The following is a 21,206-nucleotide window of genomic DNA, read 5'->3' as shown; positions in this document are numbered from 1 at the left end:
ATTGATTTGATCCATTGATATATTGTAGGGTGTTCACCACCGTGGCGTCGGCTAGAGCCTCTATCATATCACATCGTCATTTCTTTTTTGAGGTCAGGACAATTAAGATCTCGTCTCTTAGCAGCTTTGACGTTTATAACACCACACTGTTGGCTGTGATCACTATGTGGGACTCTGCATTTCTCATAAGCTGCCCGAGGTGATGGCCATGCCGCTGGCCCACAGACCACACTCTGGGCAGCGGGGCAGGGCTATCCACTCCTGGGACCCCTCATCCGAGCCTCCAGAACTGACCCATTCTCTCCCCTCCATCATTTTTGCTGTGATCAGCCCCTGCAGCAGGTAAAAGTTGTGTATTCCTTAGGGTCTTGGAGGTGTGCCTGCATGCGCAGAAACACACACACACACTCATCCCCCCCGAGAATCTCAAGACCCACAGGACAACGTCATGAACAAGAAGAAGTGAACTTCGGGAGGCAGAGGGCAGGAGGCCGCGGAGCCCATGTGGCAGAAGGAGGACGGGACAAGAGGGCAGGGTTTGCTCGCTCACTCTTCCAGGGGATTAATCTCTCTATGCCTCAGTTTCCACCTCTGCAAAATGGGGATACTATTAGTCCTTAGCTCAAAGGGCTACTGTAGGCTTCTACTGACTGCTACATGAATAGTGCCTCACAGCTATTAGCAATATTATTATTACCCTGAGGGTAGATGTGGACCCTCCCATGGGATCATGCGTTCAGCAAGCATTACGGAGTGTGGGCTGTGCCTAGCCCTGGCTGGGTCCCTGAGCGGAAAGTCTGGCTGGGTCATACCTCACTTATGTTGAAATGAATGAACTCCTTGTTCTTCGTGCCGAGGGCCTGGAACATCCCTGATGGGAGAGACACAAGAAAGGTATCATTGCGGAGAAGTTCCTTCAACAAGCTTAGCTATTTTCCCATGGCCAAGGGGCCTTCAGAGAGGCTGGTGGAGAAGCCGCTCCATCTGTTGCCAAGAGGTGAGCATCTTCTGGGGCGGCGGCCAGACTCAGGTCCCCTGAGCGGGGTGTCTCTCAACTGGGGGAGCCTCTGGAATTCCTGTGATGGCAGAAGCCGGTGGCCTGAGCATTGGGGAGTGGGTCTCTTCATTTACTGTATGTGGGTCAGCCGGCCAGCTTGTGGATGCGAAACATCTCCCCTATCTTAACTGTTGGGGGCTACAGAGCCCTTTCAATCCATGGACCTTCTCCCCAGAGGAAAAAAAAAGCACGTGTACATAAAGGTTTGCATGAGTCTTGAAAGCTGTTCAGTCTCTGCACGTCCATTTTGAGAAGGTGAGCGCTGGTGGTCCCACATGCAGGCAGAGCTGGGGTAGAAGAGAGCCCGTGTGCCGCGTTGAATAACCCGAGACAGTTACTTTCCTCTCCTGGCCTCAGTCTCCCCATCTTAGTCCAGGTGGTGGAACCAGTCCACACTGGCTTTACCTGAGCCTCACCCAGGACCTTTAAAATACCCCAGGAAGTAGGAGGGGCTGCCACAGAACAAAAGAGACAGAACCCAGCAGCCACGTGCCGTGAGTAGGTCCTGAGGAGACCTGGGGAATCTCAGTGTGGACCGGGGCTTAGAGGATGTTGAGAACTCACTGAGAATTTTGTGGGGGTGCGAACGGCATGACGATTATGTTAAAAAGAAGGCTCTCTGATAGGGATGTTTACAGACAAAAGGACCAAATTTCTGAGATCTGTTATTAAATAACTCAGGAAAAACAGTATGCTTTAGGGGGTCATGTGGAAAAGATGAGCAAGGTGACAAGTGAGGCTGGGTGGAAGGCGCTGGAACCACTGGGGAATTTTTCTAAAGATGATGCTGTGTTGCCACGCCCTAGATTCTAATTTAATTGGTCTTTGTAGCCTGATCATTAACAGTTTGGGGTGCTCTCCTGGGGACTGTCATGGGGCAGGGTTTGAGAGGCACCGGTGGAGGGCACACGGGGACCGGTTATTATTTTTTTGTTTTGTTTTGGTTTGGTTTTAAACATCTTTATTGGAGTACAATTGCTTTCCAATGGTGTGTTAGTTTCTGCTTTATAACAAAGTGAATCAGTTATACATATACATATGTCCCATATCTCTTCCCTCTTGCGTCTTCATCCCTCCCACCCTCCGTATCCCACTTTATACTTAGGTGTATGAGCAAAAATTTCTAGAATAAAGTTAAAATCAGCCTGAGTAAAGCCCTAGCTTTGGGATTTTTAAAGTTCTCCCGATGGTGAATCTAACATAAGGATCCTAGAAAACTGAAGAACAGAGAAAATCAAGGAAATAAAAGTTGGTTCTTAGAAAAGATCAATAATATTGATATGCTTTTAGCTAAACTGACCAGTGATGTTCAGTTTTGAGTGTCTTCTCCCTAGGATTCCTCAATTATAAGAACGAGCTGAGAACCCCCTGCAGGAAAGGACTGGGCCTGAGGGGATTCAGAAAGGAAAAGGGCAGTTGAGAGAAGAGAAGCTACCAAATCTCACTCTCTCGAGGTCAGCTCTGACTGGCCTGTAAGTCTAATAAGCGACCGCCTTTGAGGAGGCTGTTTCTACAATGCACCTCTCATTAGCTCCCACTCACACCCAGAGAAAGCCTGGGCCCTGAGGTCACCGGCCAGGCCCTGCAGGACCTGCCCGCCTGTCTCAGACCATCATCCCCATCAGTCATCATGTGTACCTTGCTTGTCCACTCAGTACAGCTCTCTTGGAGCTTAGAGTCTGGTGGAGACAAGCTTCAAATGAGTAACTCCATGTGTTCTAAGTGTCCTGAAAGAAGCAGCGGGAGCTCCCCACTGTGGAACCAAGGAGCACAGACTTTGCCTTTGTTTAGCCAGTGCCTGGAAGTCACCCAGTAAACGTATTTTAGAAAGTGCCAAGCAGGACTGGCTCCATAATTTGTCGTGGGACCCCTTGTTTAAAAAATTATTAAGGGGCTTCCCTGGTGGTGCAGTGGTTAAGAATCCACCTGTCAATGCAGGGGACACGGGTTTGAGCCCTGGTCCGGGAAGATCCCACATGCCACGGAGGAACTAAGCCCGTGTGCCACAACTACTGAGCCTGCGCTCTAGAGCCCGTGAGCCACAACTACTGAAGCCTACGCGCCACAACTACTGAAGCCCACGCGCCACAACTACTGAAGCCCACGCGCCACAACTACTGAAGCCCACCCGTCTAGAGCCCATGCTCTGCAACAAGAGAAGCCACAAGCAATTAAAAGCCCGCACACTGCAAGGAAGAGTAGGCCCTGCTTGCCACAACTAGAGAAAGCCCGCGTGCAGCAACAAAGACCCAAAGCAGCCAAAAATAAATTAAAAACAATAACAACAAACTCTAAAAAAAAAAAAATTATTAAGATTCAAGGGACTTCCCTGGTGGTCCAGTGGGTAAGACTCCATGCTCCCAGTTTAGGGGCCCTGGTCAGGGAACTAGATCCCGCATGCATGTTGCAACTAAGAAGTCTGCACACTGCAACTAAAGATTCTGCATGCTGCAACTAAGACCCCGTACAGTCAAAATAAATGAATAAATAAATAACAATTTTTAAAAATTATTAAGATTCCAGATGGTGACCCCAGAGCGTGGGCATCCGGGAGGACACCTGCACAGCAGTCACCCTGGTGTTAAGTCACAGGCTCTGGATGTGCTTCGTTCAGCTTCAACTGCGTGACTACCCAGTGAGGGGTGGGTGGCTATGAACTGCAAACGCTAAGGACCACCTGTACGTAATCTCTCTCTCTCTCTTCCTGGGCTAACAAACAGATCTTCTTTGAGACAATCGGGTCAGTGTCTAGGGCTTTCGTAAACACAGAGGGATGGAGAGGGAAGGAGGGGGGCGGACAGAGGTAGAGAGAGAGAGAGACTCCCGACTCTGTGCCCTGTGATGGGATCTGACCTTTCTTCTGATTCGCGGCAGAAGCCCCATTCCCACCCAGCTACCCTCCCACAAAGACACTGGGAGCAGATGGAGGATGACGGTACCAGGCGCACTGCAGAGAAGACGTGCACACCCACCCCTCGGCTAGCCGCACACGGCACACAGATGGCAGGGCGTGTGGCTTAGCCCGCCTTTGCTGCAATTCTCAGCAGGCTGCCCCTTACATGCTCCTGTAAGGTGATGGAGGGAGGTGTGCTCTCCCTGGGCTCAGGAACACGCAGCCCCCCGGAGACTTACGGCTTGCAGTCTCCAGCCGGACCAGGCAGTTGAGGAAGTCATCGAAGCCCAGTTGGCGCTCCTGGTCTGCGTACCTGAGAACGACCAGCTGCAAGAGGGGAGAGCTAAGCTGGAAGCCTGCGGGGAGAGGGGGAGGATGGCCGCCCTGGCTGAGCCCCACAGGTGCGCCTTCGGGGGCACCAGTCAGCCCAGGGATGCCCCAAGGAAAGGAGCCAGTGTCTACCCGGCGCCCTTGGCTCCGATGCAGTATGACAGTGAGCCTCTGTCGGGGGACATTGGGGAACCCACAGTGTCACTGGGTGAACCTTCTGAGTTCGCCAAGTTCAGGGTCTTGGCTTTGACCTCACATCACCCATAGGGTCTTGCTGACTTTTCAGGAAGCCTTGCTTGGGAGAACTTGATCCTGGACAGTGTTTAAGCCCCAAGCCCGGTGCCACCCTCTGGTTCTAGGGCTCCACTTCCAGCTCCCGCCGGCCCTGGGGGGATTCCAGCCAGGACACCCGCAGTAAGTGTCTGTTTCTCATGGGCATCCTAACCCAGAGGCGTTGGGGGCTCTGGAGACCGAGTTATGCCGCTGCCCTCAGTGAAAGACCCCACGCTAGGCTCATTCACACACGCCCACAATGGAGCGAGAACCTGGGCCTGGGTGCTTTGCTTCCCTTCTCTTTGCTCATTGTTCGAATGAGGAGTTTAGAGATGGTAACGCTCCTTATAGATCCAACACTTAAGGCTTTGATTCCTAACCAGCGTTGCCTTCTTTCATTTCAGCCTGCACGCTCCCTTTCCAGGAAATGTTTCAAATATTGCTTAGAAGCCTGCCCAGGGTCTTCCTGTGTCCTCGTTCCCGATTCCAGACCAAGAGGGGGCCAGTCCAGAGGAAGGACATGGTTTCTGGAGCCTGCACAGTGGAGCTGGCTGGGGGCAACACCCAGAGTCCTGGCGTCTGCTCTGGGTGGGGCAGGAAGAGGGCGGGGTGAGGGCCGATTCCCTCCCCCTCACCAAGCCGGGAAAAGAAGGACGTGGCCACACCTCCCTCTCTGAAGGGCTCCCTTTTCCCCCTGCTCTGTCCTTCTGCCCTAGAAACCAGGTCCCCAGACCCTAAGAAGATCAGGCCCTTCTCCTCTGTGGCACTCTCCACATTTATAATTAATTTTGTTTCTTTGCCATCACACAGGACCCGAGCTGGTCCTGATTTTGTCCCATTATCATACCATGAAGCTGACAGTGTTTCCCGATGTTTATTTTACTTGGAAGGGAACCAGATTCCAGGCTTTGGCCGGGCCCAGGGGTATGTCTGTGAAGCCTGCTTTGTGAGAAATGCCTTGTGGCCTGGCGGGGTGTAGGCTGCAGTGGCCGTCCTATGCAAAGGACAGCTGAGCCCCAGAGACTCGGACTGCCCTGGCAGGGGCTGCCAGAGGGTTAGGAATGCCACCTGGAGCCCATCCCTCATTCAGGAAATGGGTATAAACGACAACGGAATCATTGGTTTGGATTCAGTCTGCTGGTGACAAAGCCAGAGACGGGCCTCCGTGGCAGAGGGGTACACGAACTCTGTGTACCCCAAACCTGACCCCAAACCATGGGATGGACATGCCCTGCCTCTCTCTGTTAATCGCCATTTGAAAGCAGAAATTAAAGGTTTGGGAGCTTGCCACCAGAGTCGTGTATAACTCTGCTTGGCCAGAGAATTGGCCAGAGGCTGAGGCCTCCAGGGGTCAGGCTGAGTTCAGCCCCAGTGGATATACTTTAAAGATCCCTGATGAGAGTGAACAAGTCCTGAATTTGAGGCTGGGCCCTGCCCTTAAGAAGCATCGATTCTGGTCAAAGTCCAGCCCCCTCCCTGGGCCACGAGAGGTGAGTGGCTGCCACAGACAGCACCCCGCACGCAGATGGCTTGCACGGCCCAGGCTTCCCTTTACCTGTGGCTTTCAGGGCGGTCCGCAGCTCGTAGGGGGACACGGTGCCAGATTTGTCAGCGTCAAACTGAAGGAAAAGTTCTGTAGGGGGAGAGCAGAGGCACTGAGAATGCGAGCACGCAGAAGCCCCCGTTGAGGCTCCTTTGATGGCAGTCATGGGGTCCATGCAGGGGAGAGACTCCTCTCACCAGGCGGAAGGGGCAATGGTAGGCTTAGGGTCTCCAAAAGTGTGGGTCCCTTTGTTTTCCTTTCATATCGGGTGGAAGCCCTGCGGTACTCCCGTAAGTATGGGGAGTAAATATAGGAATTCCATCTTGATTTCCTCCCTTCCACCTTTTCAAACACAAATCCTCTGGTCGGCAGCACCTGGACCTTTAAAATCCCCTTCTGGGACTCCCCTGGTGGTCCAGCGGCTAAGACTCTGTGCTCCCAATGGAGGGGGCCCAGGTTCCCTCTCTGGTCGGGGAACTGGATCCCGCATGTATGTCTCAACTGAGACATGGCTCAGCCAAAATAAATAAACAAATATTTAAATATTTAAAAATAAAATAAAATAAAATCCCCTTCTGCTCTAGGCTTGTACAGTCCCCTAGCAGCCACGCTCTGGCTGGGTTACATACTGTCCACTTCTTCAGCTTGTCCCAGAACACTCTGAATTCACCAAACACTAGCTTCCCATTGCCACTGGTCTGTACAAGTGAATTAAGGAAGAAAGGAAGACGTGAGCATCATATCACCCCAAGGCTCCTGGCGCTGCAGGGGAGGAGGGCAATGGGCTGGCATGGCTGACATGTGTGACACAGACTCAGGGCTCTGAGAGAGGGGGTTTAACTATTAAGCCATGAATCTCTGAAGAGGGGGCATGGCAGGGGTGAGGAGGGATGGCAAAAGAAAGGTTGAAAACACACATATGAAGAACTCTTCATTGCCCTGGACAGCACCCCAAAGTGGCAAAAAGATTCCCAAGTCCCTTCACAAACGTTCCCCCACTGGCCAGTCTGTGCCTCTTTTTTAAAATTTTTGGCTGCACTGGGTCTTCATTGCTGCACGCGGGCTTTCTCTAGTTGCGGCGAGCGGGGACTACTCTTTGTTGCGGTGCACGGGCTTCTCATTGCGGTGTCCTCCCTTGTTGTGCAACATGGGCTCTAGGTGTACGGGCTCAGTAGTTGTGGCTCGCGAGCTCTAGAGTGCAGGCTCAGTAGCTGTGGCGCACGGGCACAGATGCTCCGTGGCAGGTGGGATCCTCCCGGACCAGAGCTCGAACCCATGTCCCCTGCATTGGCAGGTGGATTCTTAACCACTGCGCCACCAGGGAAGTCCCGTGTGTCTCTTGATTTTGTTCCAATTCTAGCACCAGTGTCTTCCAGGCTTTGGTTATTCTCTGTGAAGAAGGCTCTCCACATTCTAGGAAAGTCTGCATTAGAGAAAAACACTTAACATCTATTTCTGCCTGCATATTTGGAAGGATACGTCCATTAGAGAAATGACGTTTTTACAGGAAGTCGGGCTTAGCTTCTCGAATTTGATGTCCCTTTCTGAAATCACACAAGAAAGCAGAATTCAGTTGACCCCTGATAAGATAAACCTATCTCCATCTGCTGAAAGTCCAGTAGGGTGGTTGGATCCGGGTTGGTGAGGGTGGTGATGTAGTCGCTCTTCAGATGCTGGTGAGAGTAGAACATGGCCTTTGGGGAGGAACATTTGCAAAATATAAAAAAAGCTTTAAAAGCTTTAAAAATGGGGATATCCTTCCACTCTTTATCCGAGTTTCAAGAGTCCCAAGCAAAGAATTGTAAGTTAAGATTTTTATCATCAGGTTACTTGTAATGGCAAAAACTTAGAAATGATACAAATGACCAATGGAAGGGTATGGACAACAGTTTATGTCCACATGATGGATTATTACACAATCCTTAAGAATCCTGCTCTGATTCTTAAGATCATTTCTGGGGAAATGCTCATAAAAATTAAGTTTAGGAGACAGGGTTTAAAATTATTGGAGAAATTTGAACACTCACATACTGCTAGTGGAAAGGAACAGAAATCACTTTAGAAAATAGGCAGCCTCTTAAGAAGCAAACATAGAGTTACTATTTAACCCAGCAATTGTCTTAGCTATACACCCCAGAGAGATGAAAACACATGACCACATAAAAGCCTGTACACGAATGCTCACAGCAGCATTATTCATGATAACGAAAAAGGGGTAACAGCCCAAGTGTCCATCAATGGATGAACGGATAAACCCTACCTGGTATATTCCGACAATGGGATATTATCCAGCCATAAAAAGAAGTGAAGGAGTCCTGACACGTTACAACATGGATGGACCTAGAAGGTGTCAGGCTAAGCGAAAGGAGCCAGTCAAAGAGAAGCACATTTTATATGATTCCTTTTATATGAAAAGTCCGGAACAGGCAAGTCTATGGAGACAGAAAACGGATGAGTGCTTGCCAGGGGCTGGGGGTCCGGGGGAGGGTAGTAAATGCTACTGGTGCGTGGTTTCTTTCTGGAGTGATGAAGTGCTCTGAATCAAATGAAAATTGATTGTGGTGATGGCTGCACAGCTCTATGAGCCTGCTAACATCCACTGAGTTGTATCTGTTATTTAAAAATTTTTTTTTAATTTTTATACAATTTTAAAGGTTATTTTCCATTTGCAGTTATTACAGAATGTTGGCTATATTCTCTGTTGTACGATACATCTTTGTAGCCCGTCTTACACCCTATAGTTTGTACCTCCTATTTCCCCCACCCCTGCTTCCCTCTCCTCTCTGGTAACTGCTAGTTTGTTCTCTATATCTGTGAGTCTGCTTCTCTTTGGTTGTATATTCACTAGTTGGTTGTATTTCTTAGATTCCACAGTATTTGTCTTTCTCTGTCTGATTTATTTCATGTAGCAGAGTTGTATACTTCAAATGGGTAAATTGTATAGTATGCAAATTAACTCTCAAAGCTGTTAATTCAAAAATAATGTTGCATCTATAGTGTAATACCTACTATGTGTGTACCTATATATACAGAGAGAGACACACACCCACAGACCACACATTTGGTACATAAACACATACACAAAGACACACACATATATGTTAAAGTGGTTATTTATGGGTAGTGAGATTAGCCGTGGTGTTTGCCTCTGTCATTAGGCTTTTCTGCATTTTTCAGAATCTTTTACCATAAACTTGAATCATTAGTGTAATCAAGAGATGAGCAGGCTTCCCTGGTGGCGCAGTGGTTAAGAATCCGCCTGCCAATGCAGGAGACAAGGGTTCGAGCCCTGGTCTGGGAAGATCCACATGCTGCGGAGCAACTAAGCCCGTGTGCCACAACTACTGAGCCTGCACGCCACAACTACTGAGCCCGCGTGCCTAGAACCCGTGTTCTGCAACAAGAGAAGCCACTGCAGTGAGAACTCAGTGCACTGCAAAGAAGAGTAGCCCCCGCTTGCCGCAACTAGAGAAAACCCGCGCACAGCAACGAAGACCCAATGCAGCCAAAAGTAAATAAATAGAATAAATAATTTTTTTAGAAAAGAAAGAAATGAGCAATGAAAGCTATTTTTAAAGACTACCTAACGTCAGCTCTGAAAAGCCGGTCTGCATCTGGGAGGAACAGGGCATCTGGGGGAGCTCGAGGCGGCAGGCGTCTGTCACACGTCCCTTGTCCCCTCCATGGGAGTCCTGGGGTCCCCGGGGTGCAGGTAAGGGTAGTGGGTGTGAGCACGTACTTTTTTTTTTTTTTTTTTTCGGTACGCGGGCCTCTGACTGTGGTGGCCTCTACCGTTGCGGAGCACAGGCTCCGGACGCGCAGGCTCAGCGGCCATGGCTCACGGGCCCAGCCGCTCCGCGGCATGTGGGATCTTCCCGGACCGGGGCACGAACTCGCGTCCCCTGAATCGGCAGGCGGACTCTCAACCACTGCGCCGCCAGGGAAGCCCCAGGAGGGACACTTTTCCTTTGAAGTAGGCGAAATGACAGCGCTGTACTGCCAATGAAAATGATTCAGTGACGGAGAGGAGTTCATAAATGAGAGAGGGGAAAGTTCGGGGGGTATGTCCTGGGAGGAGGGGCGGTGAAAGATAAAAGTGGAAAGAGATTGGAAAGGCTTTAGTGTCAAGATTCCCAGAGGTAAGGCTCCAGATTCGGAGTGCTGACAGTTTTAGTGTCACGCACTGCCCGGGCCAGTTTCAGCCCCAGGGGTCGGGCGCAGCTCCTTTTGGAAGGGCAGTCATGGTGCAGGGCTGGACCGTGGGCCGTGCACAGGGCACTCCCTTCCCTGGGGGTTTCCTCATTTCCTCTGCCCTGTTTCTCCTTCCTTCTGGGCCTGACTTTCCTTCCACTAGCTTGACTTCACGTAGCCTCTCAAATTCTGTTTCCCCCGCCTGCTCTTATTCGGCAATTCATGGGAGAATCCGAATTCCAGACCTCGCTTTCTTCGGGTTTGCTCTCTTCATGTAACTCATCAACCCTGTACAGTACTCAAAATTCAAGGTCGATGTGTGTCTAAGGTACAATTCAACAGCTTGTCAATCTCTCAAACACCCTGATTGTTTTCCACAAACTTCTACTTATGAACTCATGGTTCCTGAGACAGATGGCTAGCAGGACACCAGGTTCACTCACCAGGCGGGGCCTTCCAGCTAGTGGAGGGTGAAAACGGTGGCGTGTCTTAATTCTGGGTCGAGGCTTTTAGGAATTGGGGATATCTTCTCCAAAGGTTTTTTTGTTTTTTCCCCCTCTTCTGCTGGCTTTCTGCAGGTGACTGTGTCACTCCAGAGGATGGTAGCTTGAGTCCCTAATCACTGCATGGAGAGAGCCACCCACAGAATAGGAGTGTCTTCCTGGACGGTTACAATGAGTGAGAAATACACTTGATTGCGTTTGAGTCTATACATTTTGAGTCTACTTGTTACGGCAGCTGGTGCTACCTGGAGTCACTGGAAGTGTGGAACCACCAAAACGGAATCTAAAATATGTGAGCCAGCTTAGCAGCTGGGCAGCAGGATGAAAGGGACTATTGGAGCTGGAAAATAGATGTCCATGTTATTAAGGGCAAAAATACTTGCCACAGTTGTTGTCTGGAAAATATGTAAGTATACTGAAGCCAGAGCAAATGCTCACTGACGCTGCGCTCGAGGGGAAAAGAAGGGAAGAAACTGGAATATTAGTCACTGTGTGCTAGTTTTTGCATGTTGTATTTAATAAGGTGTCCTAAAAAAGAGATGAGTTCAGGCTAGAACGGACTGGTTTGAGCACATGAAAGGGAAGAGAGCTAGAAATCCAGGAATTGTGGCCGTGGGACTTCCCTGGTGGCCCAGTGGCTAAGAATCCGCCTTCCAACGCAGGGCACGCGGGTTTGATCCCTGGTTGGGGAACTACGATTCCACGTGCCGTGGGGTATCTAAGCCCACGTGCCACAGAAGAGCCTGCGTGCCACAACGAAAGATCCCTCATGCTGCAATTAAGATCCGATGCAGCCAAAAATAAACAAATTTTAAAAGTATGTATTTCTTAAAAAAAAAAAAAGAATTTGTGGTCTTGCAGGGCTGGATGCACGAACTCTTTCTGGACCCGACGGGAAGAAATAAGATTGAAAAAAGCCTCCAGAGATGAAGGCCCATTAAAGTTTTCAGTTAAACAGAGATTCAGCCCTGTGGAAAGTCCAGGTTAGGAGTGTTTCCTTCCCACTTAGGTCTGTAGTTTTAGATGCTCTCAGGTAGAAGTTTTCAAGGGTCCCTGTGACCAAGCTGGGCACGGAGGGAGTGTACCTGTGAGCGTCAGGGCTGCCTGTCTTCGAATTCACGTGCAAACGGGGATGATGGAGTGCTCAGAGGAAGGAGGTTGGGCCGGAGACCAGAGGCTCAGCCCCACGTTTTCTGGATCGCACTAACTCCCCTGGGCCTCTTAAACCTGTAGATAGGGTGAGTCCCCCAAACGTGACATTACATTCTCTGCCAGCCTGGGTTTTGAGAAAAATGGATTTGATTTACCAATAAAATAAAAGAAAATAGAAGAAGAAGCAGTGTTTCTTACACCTAAGGGCAGTGAGACACGCTCACACCTCTGATGGAGTTAATGCGGAAAGGAAAACAGACAAGCACTGTACCAGAACTCCCTATCGTCTAGAGCAGTGTGGCACAGGCACTTTTGCTCGGCTGGGCCAACGGAATGCCACTCGGAAGAACTAGGGGTGAACAAAGCCAGCGTTCGGTACAAGGTCACGGACGGCAATGGGAACAACACTGGCCTTGGGGTGGGACCTGACCCTCCCTAGGAACCAGGGTCCACATTATGTGGGGAATGGATCCTGATTGGGGCCCTGGAAATGTGCCAGTGGGTGGAAAGGCTGGTGGGAAGGTACATCTCCAAGTGCAGCTGATGCAAAAAGGCCCTCAGGACCACTGGACCCTCCTCCACGGAAGACTCTCCTGGGGCCGTCACAGGGAGTTGAACATGAACAGGGTTGCAGAAGGAGGCCAGCGAGAAGCCACAGCGGGCTGAGATGTGGGACCTGGAACACGCCCTCTACCTCTCCTCTTGGTTTACAAGCTGACGCTTTGAAGAGTGGTGATAATACCTCATGTTCACGCGTGCTTGACATTAAACATAGCAAGTACCTTCTTTACAAGACCGCGCTAGGAAGCCCGGTGGGCTTCTGTCAGGTAGACGAGCCCGCCTATGGGCAAGAAGCCTCAGGTGCACAGCCCCCATTGTCCTGCAAACCCAGGAGTTCCACCTCCAGGTGCACGGAGTTTCTGTGACCCCCATGACCACCTCTAAATAGTTCAAACTGAGTCACCACCACTGCGGTGCTCTAAGTGATGTGTCTACCTCACCTACACCCTGTAGACCTTGTCCTGGATGGGGGCGGGGAGAACTCAGGTAGAACATCTCTGCAGTCCAGGGACGAGCAGTACCCAGGGCCCCTCCCCGGACACCTCATGGGCCTGGTGGAGTAAGCAGCCCCTTCAGCCCTGTTCTCACAGCAGGCAGGGTCAGTGTCAGGGATCGGCTTGTGGACCAGCTCCCCGTTACCCCAAGGCCGGGTGGGGTCAGAGGGCAAGCTGGTGTCCAGCCTCGAGCCAGCGAAAATGCACTTCCTTTATTTCTCCCTCTGCATGTTTCCCAGGAGGGGAAAAAGGGTTCGGTCCTTTTACACACCGCGATCCCTGAACCGAGAGACTCCAAATCTATTCACCGTAGGAAGCAGTGTCATTAATGTGGGTTTATCTCTTTCTCTCCATTTCCGACTGGAGAGGGAGGCTGATCTCTTCCCTCCTTTGATGGGTCTGAGGAGACAGAAGCCCGGCAGACGGCAGGGATGGTGGCACAAGCCCCGCGATGGGGCCAACAGTCAGGCCCGGGCTGTGGAGTCTGCTTAATGAAGCCCCCGGCACACCGACGGCCAGGGGGTTGGTGCCTCTGTGGGAGCCGAGGACAAACGCTGCCCCGTTTTGCTGAAGCTCGAGACTCGCTGCCAGGGTCCCTGGGGCCCCCCAAGCCGTGGGTTGGCAGGAGTGGGGACGGGTTAGGGGGCCCTGCCTGAGCTGGAACAGCCCCCATCCCAGTCACCTAGGTTGTTCCCCGGGGAACAAGGAGGGGACACATACAAGACAGACAGCCCTCTCTGTATAATCGGGGGCCATATAAATAGCCCAGGTGGCTGCTCTGTGATGGATGGATTTCCTGCTCCGCTCCCTCTGTCTCACTGTGGGCCACTGGGCCTCTGGCCAATGGTCAGTGACCACGAGAGAGAACACTTTAGCAACCTGCTTGGCAATGTTTCAGGGATTCTCACACCTAAAGTACTCATTGCCACCCCACCTGCACCCAACACACACACACACGAGCTCTTCATCACTGGGATGAAGCCTTCACCATACCATGGGATTTAAAGTTCCCATGGGAGGTAATACAGTCACTGACATAATACAACTCTGTGAAAGGTAAAGGGCACAGTGAGTCTTCAAGTTTGAGAGCGTGGAGGGCCCGAGGGCAGAAGTAAGGTCCAGACGCAGGACAGCACCCTCCCTGAACGGGAGCCAGGAGAGAACTGTAGTCAGGCTGCCCCCTCTTCACACGTGCACAAGCCAGCCCTGGCCTCGTACCCCGCGAACCACAGGGAGGTGGGGATCTGTCAGAAGGATGGGCGGAGACTGACCTGTGGCTCCAGAACCCAGTCCACTCAACTTGGCCCCAAGGGTTCCGACTCTGATGAGCTCTGTATTCTGGCCTCGGAAGTTTACCTAAAAGGGAAAAGCGACAGAGAAATGTGAGATGCTAAATCCATCTGTGAGCTCCAGGGTGGGTTCTCTCCAGCTGAGGCTGCCTTTTCTGAAAGCCTGTTGACACACTCAGAACATGTCAAAACTCATCAGTTGTTAACTAGCCCTCAAAATTTCCTAATTCCGATTGAACGCAATGTTACGTTCATCACCCCAGAATGGTTGCGTCACATCTGGGAAACAAAGCGGAATTGTAATGAACAAGAAGTGAGTCCTCAGGAATCTTCAAACGAGTGCGTTTTCTCTCTAGACTGGAACCCCCCAGAGGCAGAGGCCGAGTCTTATTTATCGTGTATCTTCAGAATCCAGCAGTCAGTGTGGGTCTAACACTGAGTGTTCTTCATCCTTAGCGTCTGACTCCCAGATAAGCAGAATATAAGCACATGCTGGGAGTTTAAACAACCGCAATAAACAGAAACCCACGACTGAGTCTTCTAAATCCGATCTTCTCCCCCTTTCAGGTGTCACATGAGGGTCTCTGCTGCCACACTGAGAGCCCTTGAGCCAGTACAGAAAGAGGACCCAGCCCTCAGGCTCTGCCCAGCACAGGAAAGTGCACCAATGCATAGAGAGGTTTTGGGGGTGGAAGGGTGAGAGTCAAAGACTTCGATTCATCAACGATCCAGGAATTTTAGTTCTCAGAACACTTTGGCATAAATGTGCTCTTTTTACGTGCAAAATCATTTAAGTGAGTAGGACCTCTCCAGAGTCCAAGTTCGCCATGAAAGAGGTCCATTCGTTGAAATGTGTGGGGAGGTGAATTCCTTACAGGTGGAGGGGAAGCAAACGCAATTGAACAGTGTACGATGGGAAGGTTTCTGCCATCACCTGGAATAGCATTTAGAAGATCTGACGTCAGGAATCACAGGCCTGCTCTACGGAATGATTGGAAGGCGTGTGTCGACAGGGAGGGGCGAGGAGGGAGCTAACACTCCAAGGAGTGCAGCTGCCTCTCCCTCTAGGACACATTGCTCACGCCGCCCGCTGAGGGGGAGGGACAGGCTCCCTCTGCACCCTGTGCTCCCCACTCGTTTGGAGCATGTCGCTCAAAACATGGCAGCCGCTGGAGGAGAGTGGAGGTGCCCAGGTCCGCTACCGACGGGGTTTGAGATTCACCCAAGTGGGGCACGAAGGGAAACGCTTTGGACTTCACTGAACTTGACCCTGCAAGGGCACCACCCTCTGCTTCTCATCTCACTTTCTCCCCTCCTCTCTCCCGTGCACTCCTCCAAACAAAGCACTCACCGGAGTTACAGTGGTGCCATGTGGGGTCTGGGTGCCCCCCCCCCTCCCCGCCCCAGGGATTAGTTCCACCCTGAACTACAGCTGCAGAGAATAGTGATGGTTAATTTTATGTGTCAACTTGACTGGGCCATGGCGTGCCTAGATGTTTGGTTATGCATTATTCTGGGTGTGTCTGTGAAGGTGTTTCTGGACGAGATGGGCATCTGAACTGGTAGACTGAGTACAGCAGATGGCCTTCCCCTTTGTGCGTGGGCCCCATCTCATCCGCTGAAGGTCCAAAAAGAACAAAAAGGCAACGGAAGGGAGAATTTGCCCTCTCTGCCTGACTGCTGAGCTGGGACTTTGGTCCTCTTCTGCTCTTGGGCTGGGACTTACTGATTCTCCTGGTTCTTAGGCTCTTGGGCTGGGACTGGAACTCCACCACTGGCTCCAGCTTGTGGGATGCAGGGCTTCTCGGCCTCTATAATCAGGTGAGCAATTCCGACTACTAAGTCTCTTCATATACAGATTTAGCCTATGGGTGCTGCTTCTCTGGAGAACAGTGACTATGACAGGACTGATGTGGAGTCAGGGAAGAAAAGAACAGAAAAAACAAAGACCAGGCTCTTGCAGCTGCTGACCAAGTTTATACTGTGCCGGCCTCACAGGTCGCTCTCTCTCTCTTCTCTCTCTCTCTCTCTCTCTCCTTCTTCTCTCTCTCTCTCCTCTCTCTCTCTCTCTTCTCTCTCTTCTCTTCTCTCTCTCTCTCTCTCTCTCTCTCTCTCTCTCTCTCTCTCCTCTCTCTCTCTCCTCTCTCTCTCTCTCCCGTTTGCTGTTTTGAATTCCAGCCTTTCTTTTTTGGATGAGACATCCTCTGTCACGTCCAAAACTGCAATGCGCTATATAGGTTTACGAAGTCTGTCCCCACACCCTGTCAACAGGGGTCCCTGTCGCCTACCTGGTCAACGCCCATCACTGTGTAGGCATGACCCCTAATGAGACCAAAAGGTGTCCGGGCTTCAGGTTCTGCAGCATTTCTGATCTAAAACAAAAAAGGAGCAGTATCTACGTCAAACCTTCCCCAGTTGGCCAGACACAGCTCTGTGTCTGACGCAGTCCCTCCTGCCCCCTCAGGTGAGGGACCTGTGAGTGGGCGTATAAAATGGGTACACGGGAAGCCCCCTAAGTGGTTAGCAGTGACATACAGCGATTCCCAGCCTCTTCCCAGGGTGGAGGCCCCTCGTTCTCTGCTTGGACTTCACCGAAGAGCTGACATTCTTGCCCCCAAACAGAAAAACCTGACCTTTCCCACCACGTAGCAACGGCAAGGGACAGACACCAAAGAGGCAGTAAGAAGAATATAACCCTATGACATGCAATTCTATATCACAGACTTGAAAAAGTAGAGGAAATTTACTAGCAAAGGATAAATTCCCCAGGATAATCCAAGAGGAAATAGAAAAGTTGAATAGGATTCAAAAAATAGATGAGGTTAAAATCACATGCGTGTGTTTGTATGCATAAAGAAATTAGAAAAAATGCTGTTCTGTTTCTATCCACGGATATATTTTTTCATGATCTATGAAGTGAAAGAGACAAGTTTCAGGAAAGTGTATAGTAAGGTTCCATTCAGTAAACACCGCCCCCGAGTCTGTGCATATACGCGCGTGCCTGTTGCATGAGCGAGGACAGAGGCGTGACGGACATCCGACAGGCGTCCCGGCATGGACGGGGAGAGGGAGACACAGTTTTGCCCTGTCCATCATCTCAGGATTCTTCCACCTGATACAGCAAGGGCGTCTTACCTCTGCAACTCGAAAACCATTAATCACAAACGTTTGTTTTAATTAAAATAAATAAGCATTGCCCCCGCCCCCCTGCAATGTATGCCTCTTCCGTGGGCAGCCTGGCATCTGAGCCTAGAACAGTGCCTGGGATGCGGCCAGCCAGCGACTTACGTCAACGGAGCAGCCCACCAGACAGCCCCTCTTCAAGGCCTTGTCTAGAATCTCAGAGAAGTTCCCGGGAGCCTCCTTGGTTGTGAAGGTCTCTGCCACGCCTGCGGTGAAGTCCTCTATGGCCTCGATGGCGCTGCCCCCCTTCAGAGCCTCGTAGCTCCCGTTCAGCCTGTGAGGGCGGCAGGAAAGCCTGGCAACGGCTGCAGGGAACAAGGATTACCACTAGGTGGCGGCCCTCAGCCAGAGTTTTTCTAACCAAGAACCACATCCCGGGGCTCGCCCCGGCTGGAGGTGTGGAAGAACGTGGGAAGCAGGGATGGGGTTTACTTGGAGCTCTGAGGAAACCAGAGATGCTGAGAACTCTGTGAGAGAGGCAGTGGGTGTGGTGGTAAGGAGACAGGCGGGGACCTGGGACCCTTGGCTGCGGGGCCGCCGTGCTGGCACCTGGACACACCTCTCCTTGAGCAACAGAATACAAAGAAACTGTATGGGACTAAAAATACCCACGTGCATGCACAGTTGAGACAAATTCTGGACAAAAGAGACCAAGAAAAATAACCAACTGACACTTTTGAAGAGCCACGAGCAAAAGCAGGGCACTGCGCACGCCCCCCGCACGCAACTGCAACCTAAGGGGTGGGCAGACTGCCTAGGCCACGCCTCCGGCCCGACCCCTGGACGCACCGATACTCTCACCCCGTGTAAGGAACAAGCTCGCCGCCCCATCCCCCCAGGGGAAAAGGAAGCGTGTTGCTTGATCTCGCTACCCCCTGCTGCAGCAGGGGCCCCCATAAAGCCTTGCCTGACTTTCCTGTCTGGCCTCTGATCAGCCTCTATTGCTTAAGGAGGCCGAGAACCCTGGTTCCTGACAGACTGCAGGTCCAAGTGTCAGTTCCCCCACTTACAAGCTGAGGGATGCTCTTTTCACTCCGTGCTTCAGTTGCACTCTTCCTCCTAGGGCTGCTGTGAGGTTTAAATGAGCCTCCTCTCGTCTCACGTGGAATGGGGCCTGAGCATGAAGCTGTTAGTTGTATGAGACCGAGAGGGAGATGGAGGCATTTCTCTCGCTTTCTGGACCCGTGTAGTCCCCGCCGCTTTTCTCTCTTCCCATCTTTGATTAATACGGTTGTACATTAACATCTTACATCGGAGCGGTGCATTTGTTCCAGTGACTGAACCAGTACGTCGTTGTTATTAAAGTTCTCACCATATTCACGTTTCCTTAGTTTTCACCTAACGTGCTTTTTCTGTTGGAAGATCCCATTGCAGGATCCCACATCATCACACTTAGTCAAGTCTCCGGAGGCTCCTCTGGCCCGTGACAGTTTCTCAGGCTTTCCTTGTTTTTCATGACCTGGACAGGTTTTTTTTTGTTTTTTTTTTTACATCTTTATTAGAGTATAATTGCTTTACCATGGTGTGTTAGTTTCTGCTGTGTAACAAAGTGAATCAGTTATACATACACATATGTCCCCGTATCTCTTCCCTCCTGCGTCTCCCTCCCTCCCAGACCTGGACAGTTTTGAGGCACTGCCGGTGTTCTGTAGAATGTTCCCCAGTTGGGATGTGTCTGCTGGTTTCCTCACGCATAGACTGGGGTGAAGCACCGTTCTCATCACGTCGTAGCGAGCATACATCGTGTCTTCATGACTTGTCACTGTTGATGTCGCCTTGATCACTGGCGGAGGCCTCCTGTCTGTCATGTTTCTCCTCTGTGAACTTCCTCTCACCCCCCGTTACTGTCCTCTTTGGAAGGACTTAGGAGTGGGGGTCATGCTAGACCTTCTTGAGGGCAGAGAGTCTACATAAATTCCCCGGAATTCTTCTATGTGAAAGATTTGTCTCTTCTCCCCCGTTAATTTATTCAATGATTTATTTACATCAGTATGGACTCATGAATATTAATTTTATACTTTGATTTATAATCCGATACCATTTTACTTATTTTGCTGCTCGAATTGTTCCAGCTTTGGCTACTTTCGGCTCCTTCAGGTGGCTCCTGTGTCCCTTTGACATAACTCCATCACTGTGTGTGTGTGTGTGTGTGTGTGTGTGTGTGTGTGTTTAAAGCATACACACACACATTCATTTCCTGACACTGCAAGATACTGTAGGCTCATCTTCTGTATTTCTTGCCCCAGTTCTACAATCAGCCTTATCTCCAAGGAGCCCTGGTTCCTTTGATTGGAGAATGGTGTTAGAAACCAAGACCTGAGAAGTTAAGAGTGCTTGTTGCTATGGGATTGTCGTTGTTTCTAGGCCCTCTCAGCTGATAAACAAGGAAATAATACCTGTGTACTAACCCATGAGTGACGCATATACTCATCAATGTGTAACCATCTCTATTCAACTAAACCTGAGTTCATACTGAGGTCCCCAACTCTGACACACTACCACTTATATCATTCTAGCCTCCTCCACCAGGCTTCTTCGTAACCTCTCACTCCAACGATGAGAAACCTGGCTTCCCCCATCTGCCACCCATTTACTTAATTGTTCAATTCAGTAGATATGTATAATGGTATCAGAATTGTTGTCCTGTACCCCATGAGAAACAACTTTACCAGCTAGTCTAGAGTGCTTGCGTACAGTCTCTCTGTCCTTCTTTCTTTCTTTTGCCACGTGGCATGTGGGATCTTAGTTCCACGACCAGGGATGGAACCCTCGCTCCCTGTATTAGGAAGCGCAGAGTCTTAACCACTGGACCACTAGGGAAGTCCCAATCTCTCTGGCTTTCCATCTCACAGACTGCACTCGTTTCCAGAGTTACTTAGGTCAACGCCTTTCTCGCCTACACCTTCAATGAGTTTGTTTCATAGATTTGTAATACTATCAGATTGTTTTGTCACAGGCTGCTTTTCATTCTGGGATTCCTTTATCCTCCTAGATGATTTTTAAGTTCATATATATTAAGGTTCACTCTTTGTGCCGTAAAGTTCTGTGTGTCTGGTAAATGCATGGTGTCATATATTCACCATTACAGTATCATACAGAATAGTTTCATTGCCCTAAGAAAGACCTCTGCTCTACATATTCATCTGTGTGTGAAGGGGCACTGCGTGGGAGTGTCGGACGCCCATGTGCCACGTGGCACGTGTGCTGACGGGTGTGGGTGCCTCCTCTGCTGAATGTGTGACGTGTGTGGGCATGTGGAGTGTGCGGGCCCACGCGTGTGCCCTGTGTGCGCTCCCGTGCGTGGCGCTTATGCCTGGGAGTCCCGCATATGAGTGTGGGCCCCAGAGGTGTGTTTGTTCGTGAGAAATGCTGTCTGGGGGCTTGAGGACGAGGGTTACCTGAAACCACCGTCCTGTGAAGGGAGGATCAGAGGGGTCTCCACAGACCTGAGGGGACCCCAGACTGCGGCTTGGGGACCCGGGGAGGGAGACCGGCCTGGGCACCAGCAGGTGGACTGGAGGACTTGGGACCGAATGTCCAGGAATGTTTGCTTTCAGGGCCTGTACGGTTCACCTTGTACCTCATTAGGGGCTCAGCCAAACACACAGACTTTTCTCTATTAAGTATTTAATTTACGAAGGGAAAAGTCACATTTCTAACAAGGCTGGAGAGGCTGGGCCCTATGACCCACGGCTGTGTGCTGATCCCGGCTGTGTGCCCAGGGCTGTCGAGGCAGA

At 50.8% G+C, this 21,206-nt stretch overlaps 1 protein-coding gene across 1 annotated transcript in view; it reads right to left on the bottom strand.

Moving 5' to 3' along the window:
* Positions 1-806: 806 nt before the first annotated feature.
* Positions 807-21,206, bottom strand: part of CAPN9 (calpain 9) — a 24,007-nt gene continuing 3,607 nt past the window's right edge. The window contains 11 exon segments of the mRNA XM_024765620.1: positions 807-871; positions 4,190-4,306; positions 6,109-6,186; positions 6,722-6,794; positions 7,576-7,640; positions 10,731-10,747; positions 12,214-12,291; positions 14,269-14,317; positions 14,320-14,353; positions 16,575-16,658; positions 17,575-17,743. Of these exon segments, the coding sequence (XP_024621388.1) occupies positions 807-871; positions 4,190-4,306; positions 6,109-6,186; positions 6,722-6,794; positions 7,576-7,640; positions 10,731-10,747; positions 12,214-12,291; positions 14,269-14,317; positions 14,320-14,353; positions 16,575-16,658; positions 17,575-17,743 (829 nt within the window).

This window comes from Neophocaena asiaeorientalis, unplaced genomic scaffold, assembly GCF_003031525.2.
Source record: "Neophocaena asiaeorientalis asiaeorientalis breed wild unplaced genomic scaffold, Neophocaena_asiaeorientalis_V1.1 scaffold369, whole genome shotgun sequence".
Taxonomy (NCBI): domain Eukaryota; kingdom Metazoa; phylum Chordata; class Mammalia; order Artiodactyla; family Phocoenidae; genus Neophocaena; species Neophocaena asiaeorientalis.
This window is presented reverse-complemented; position numbering and strand designations above follow the sequence as displayed.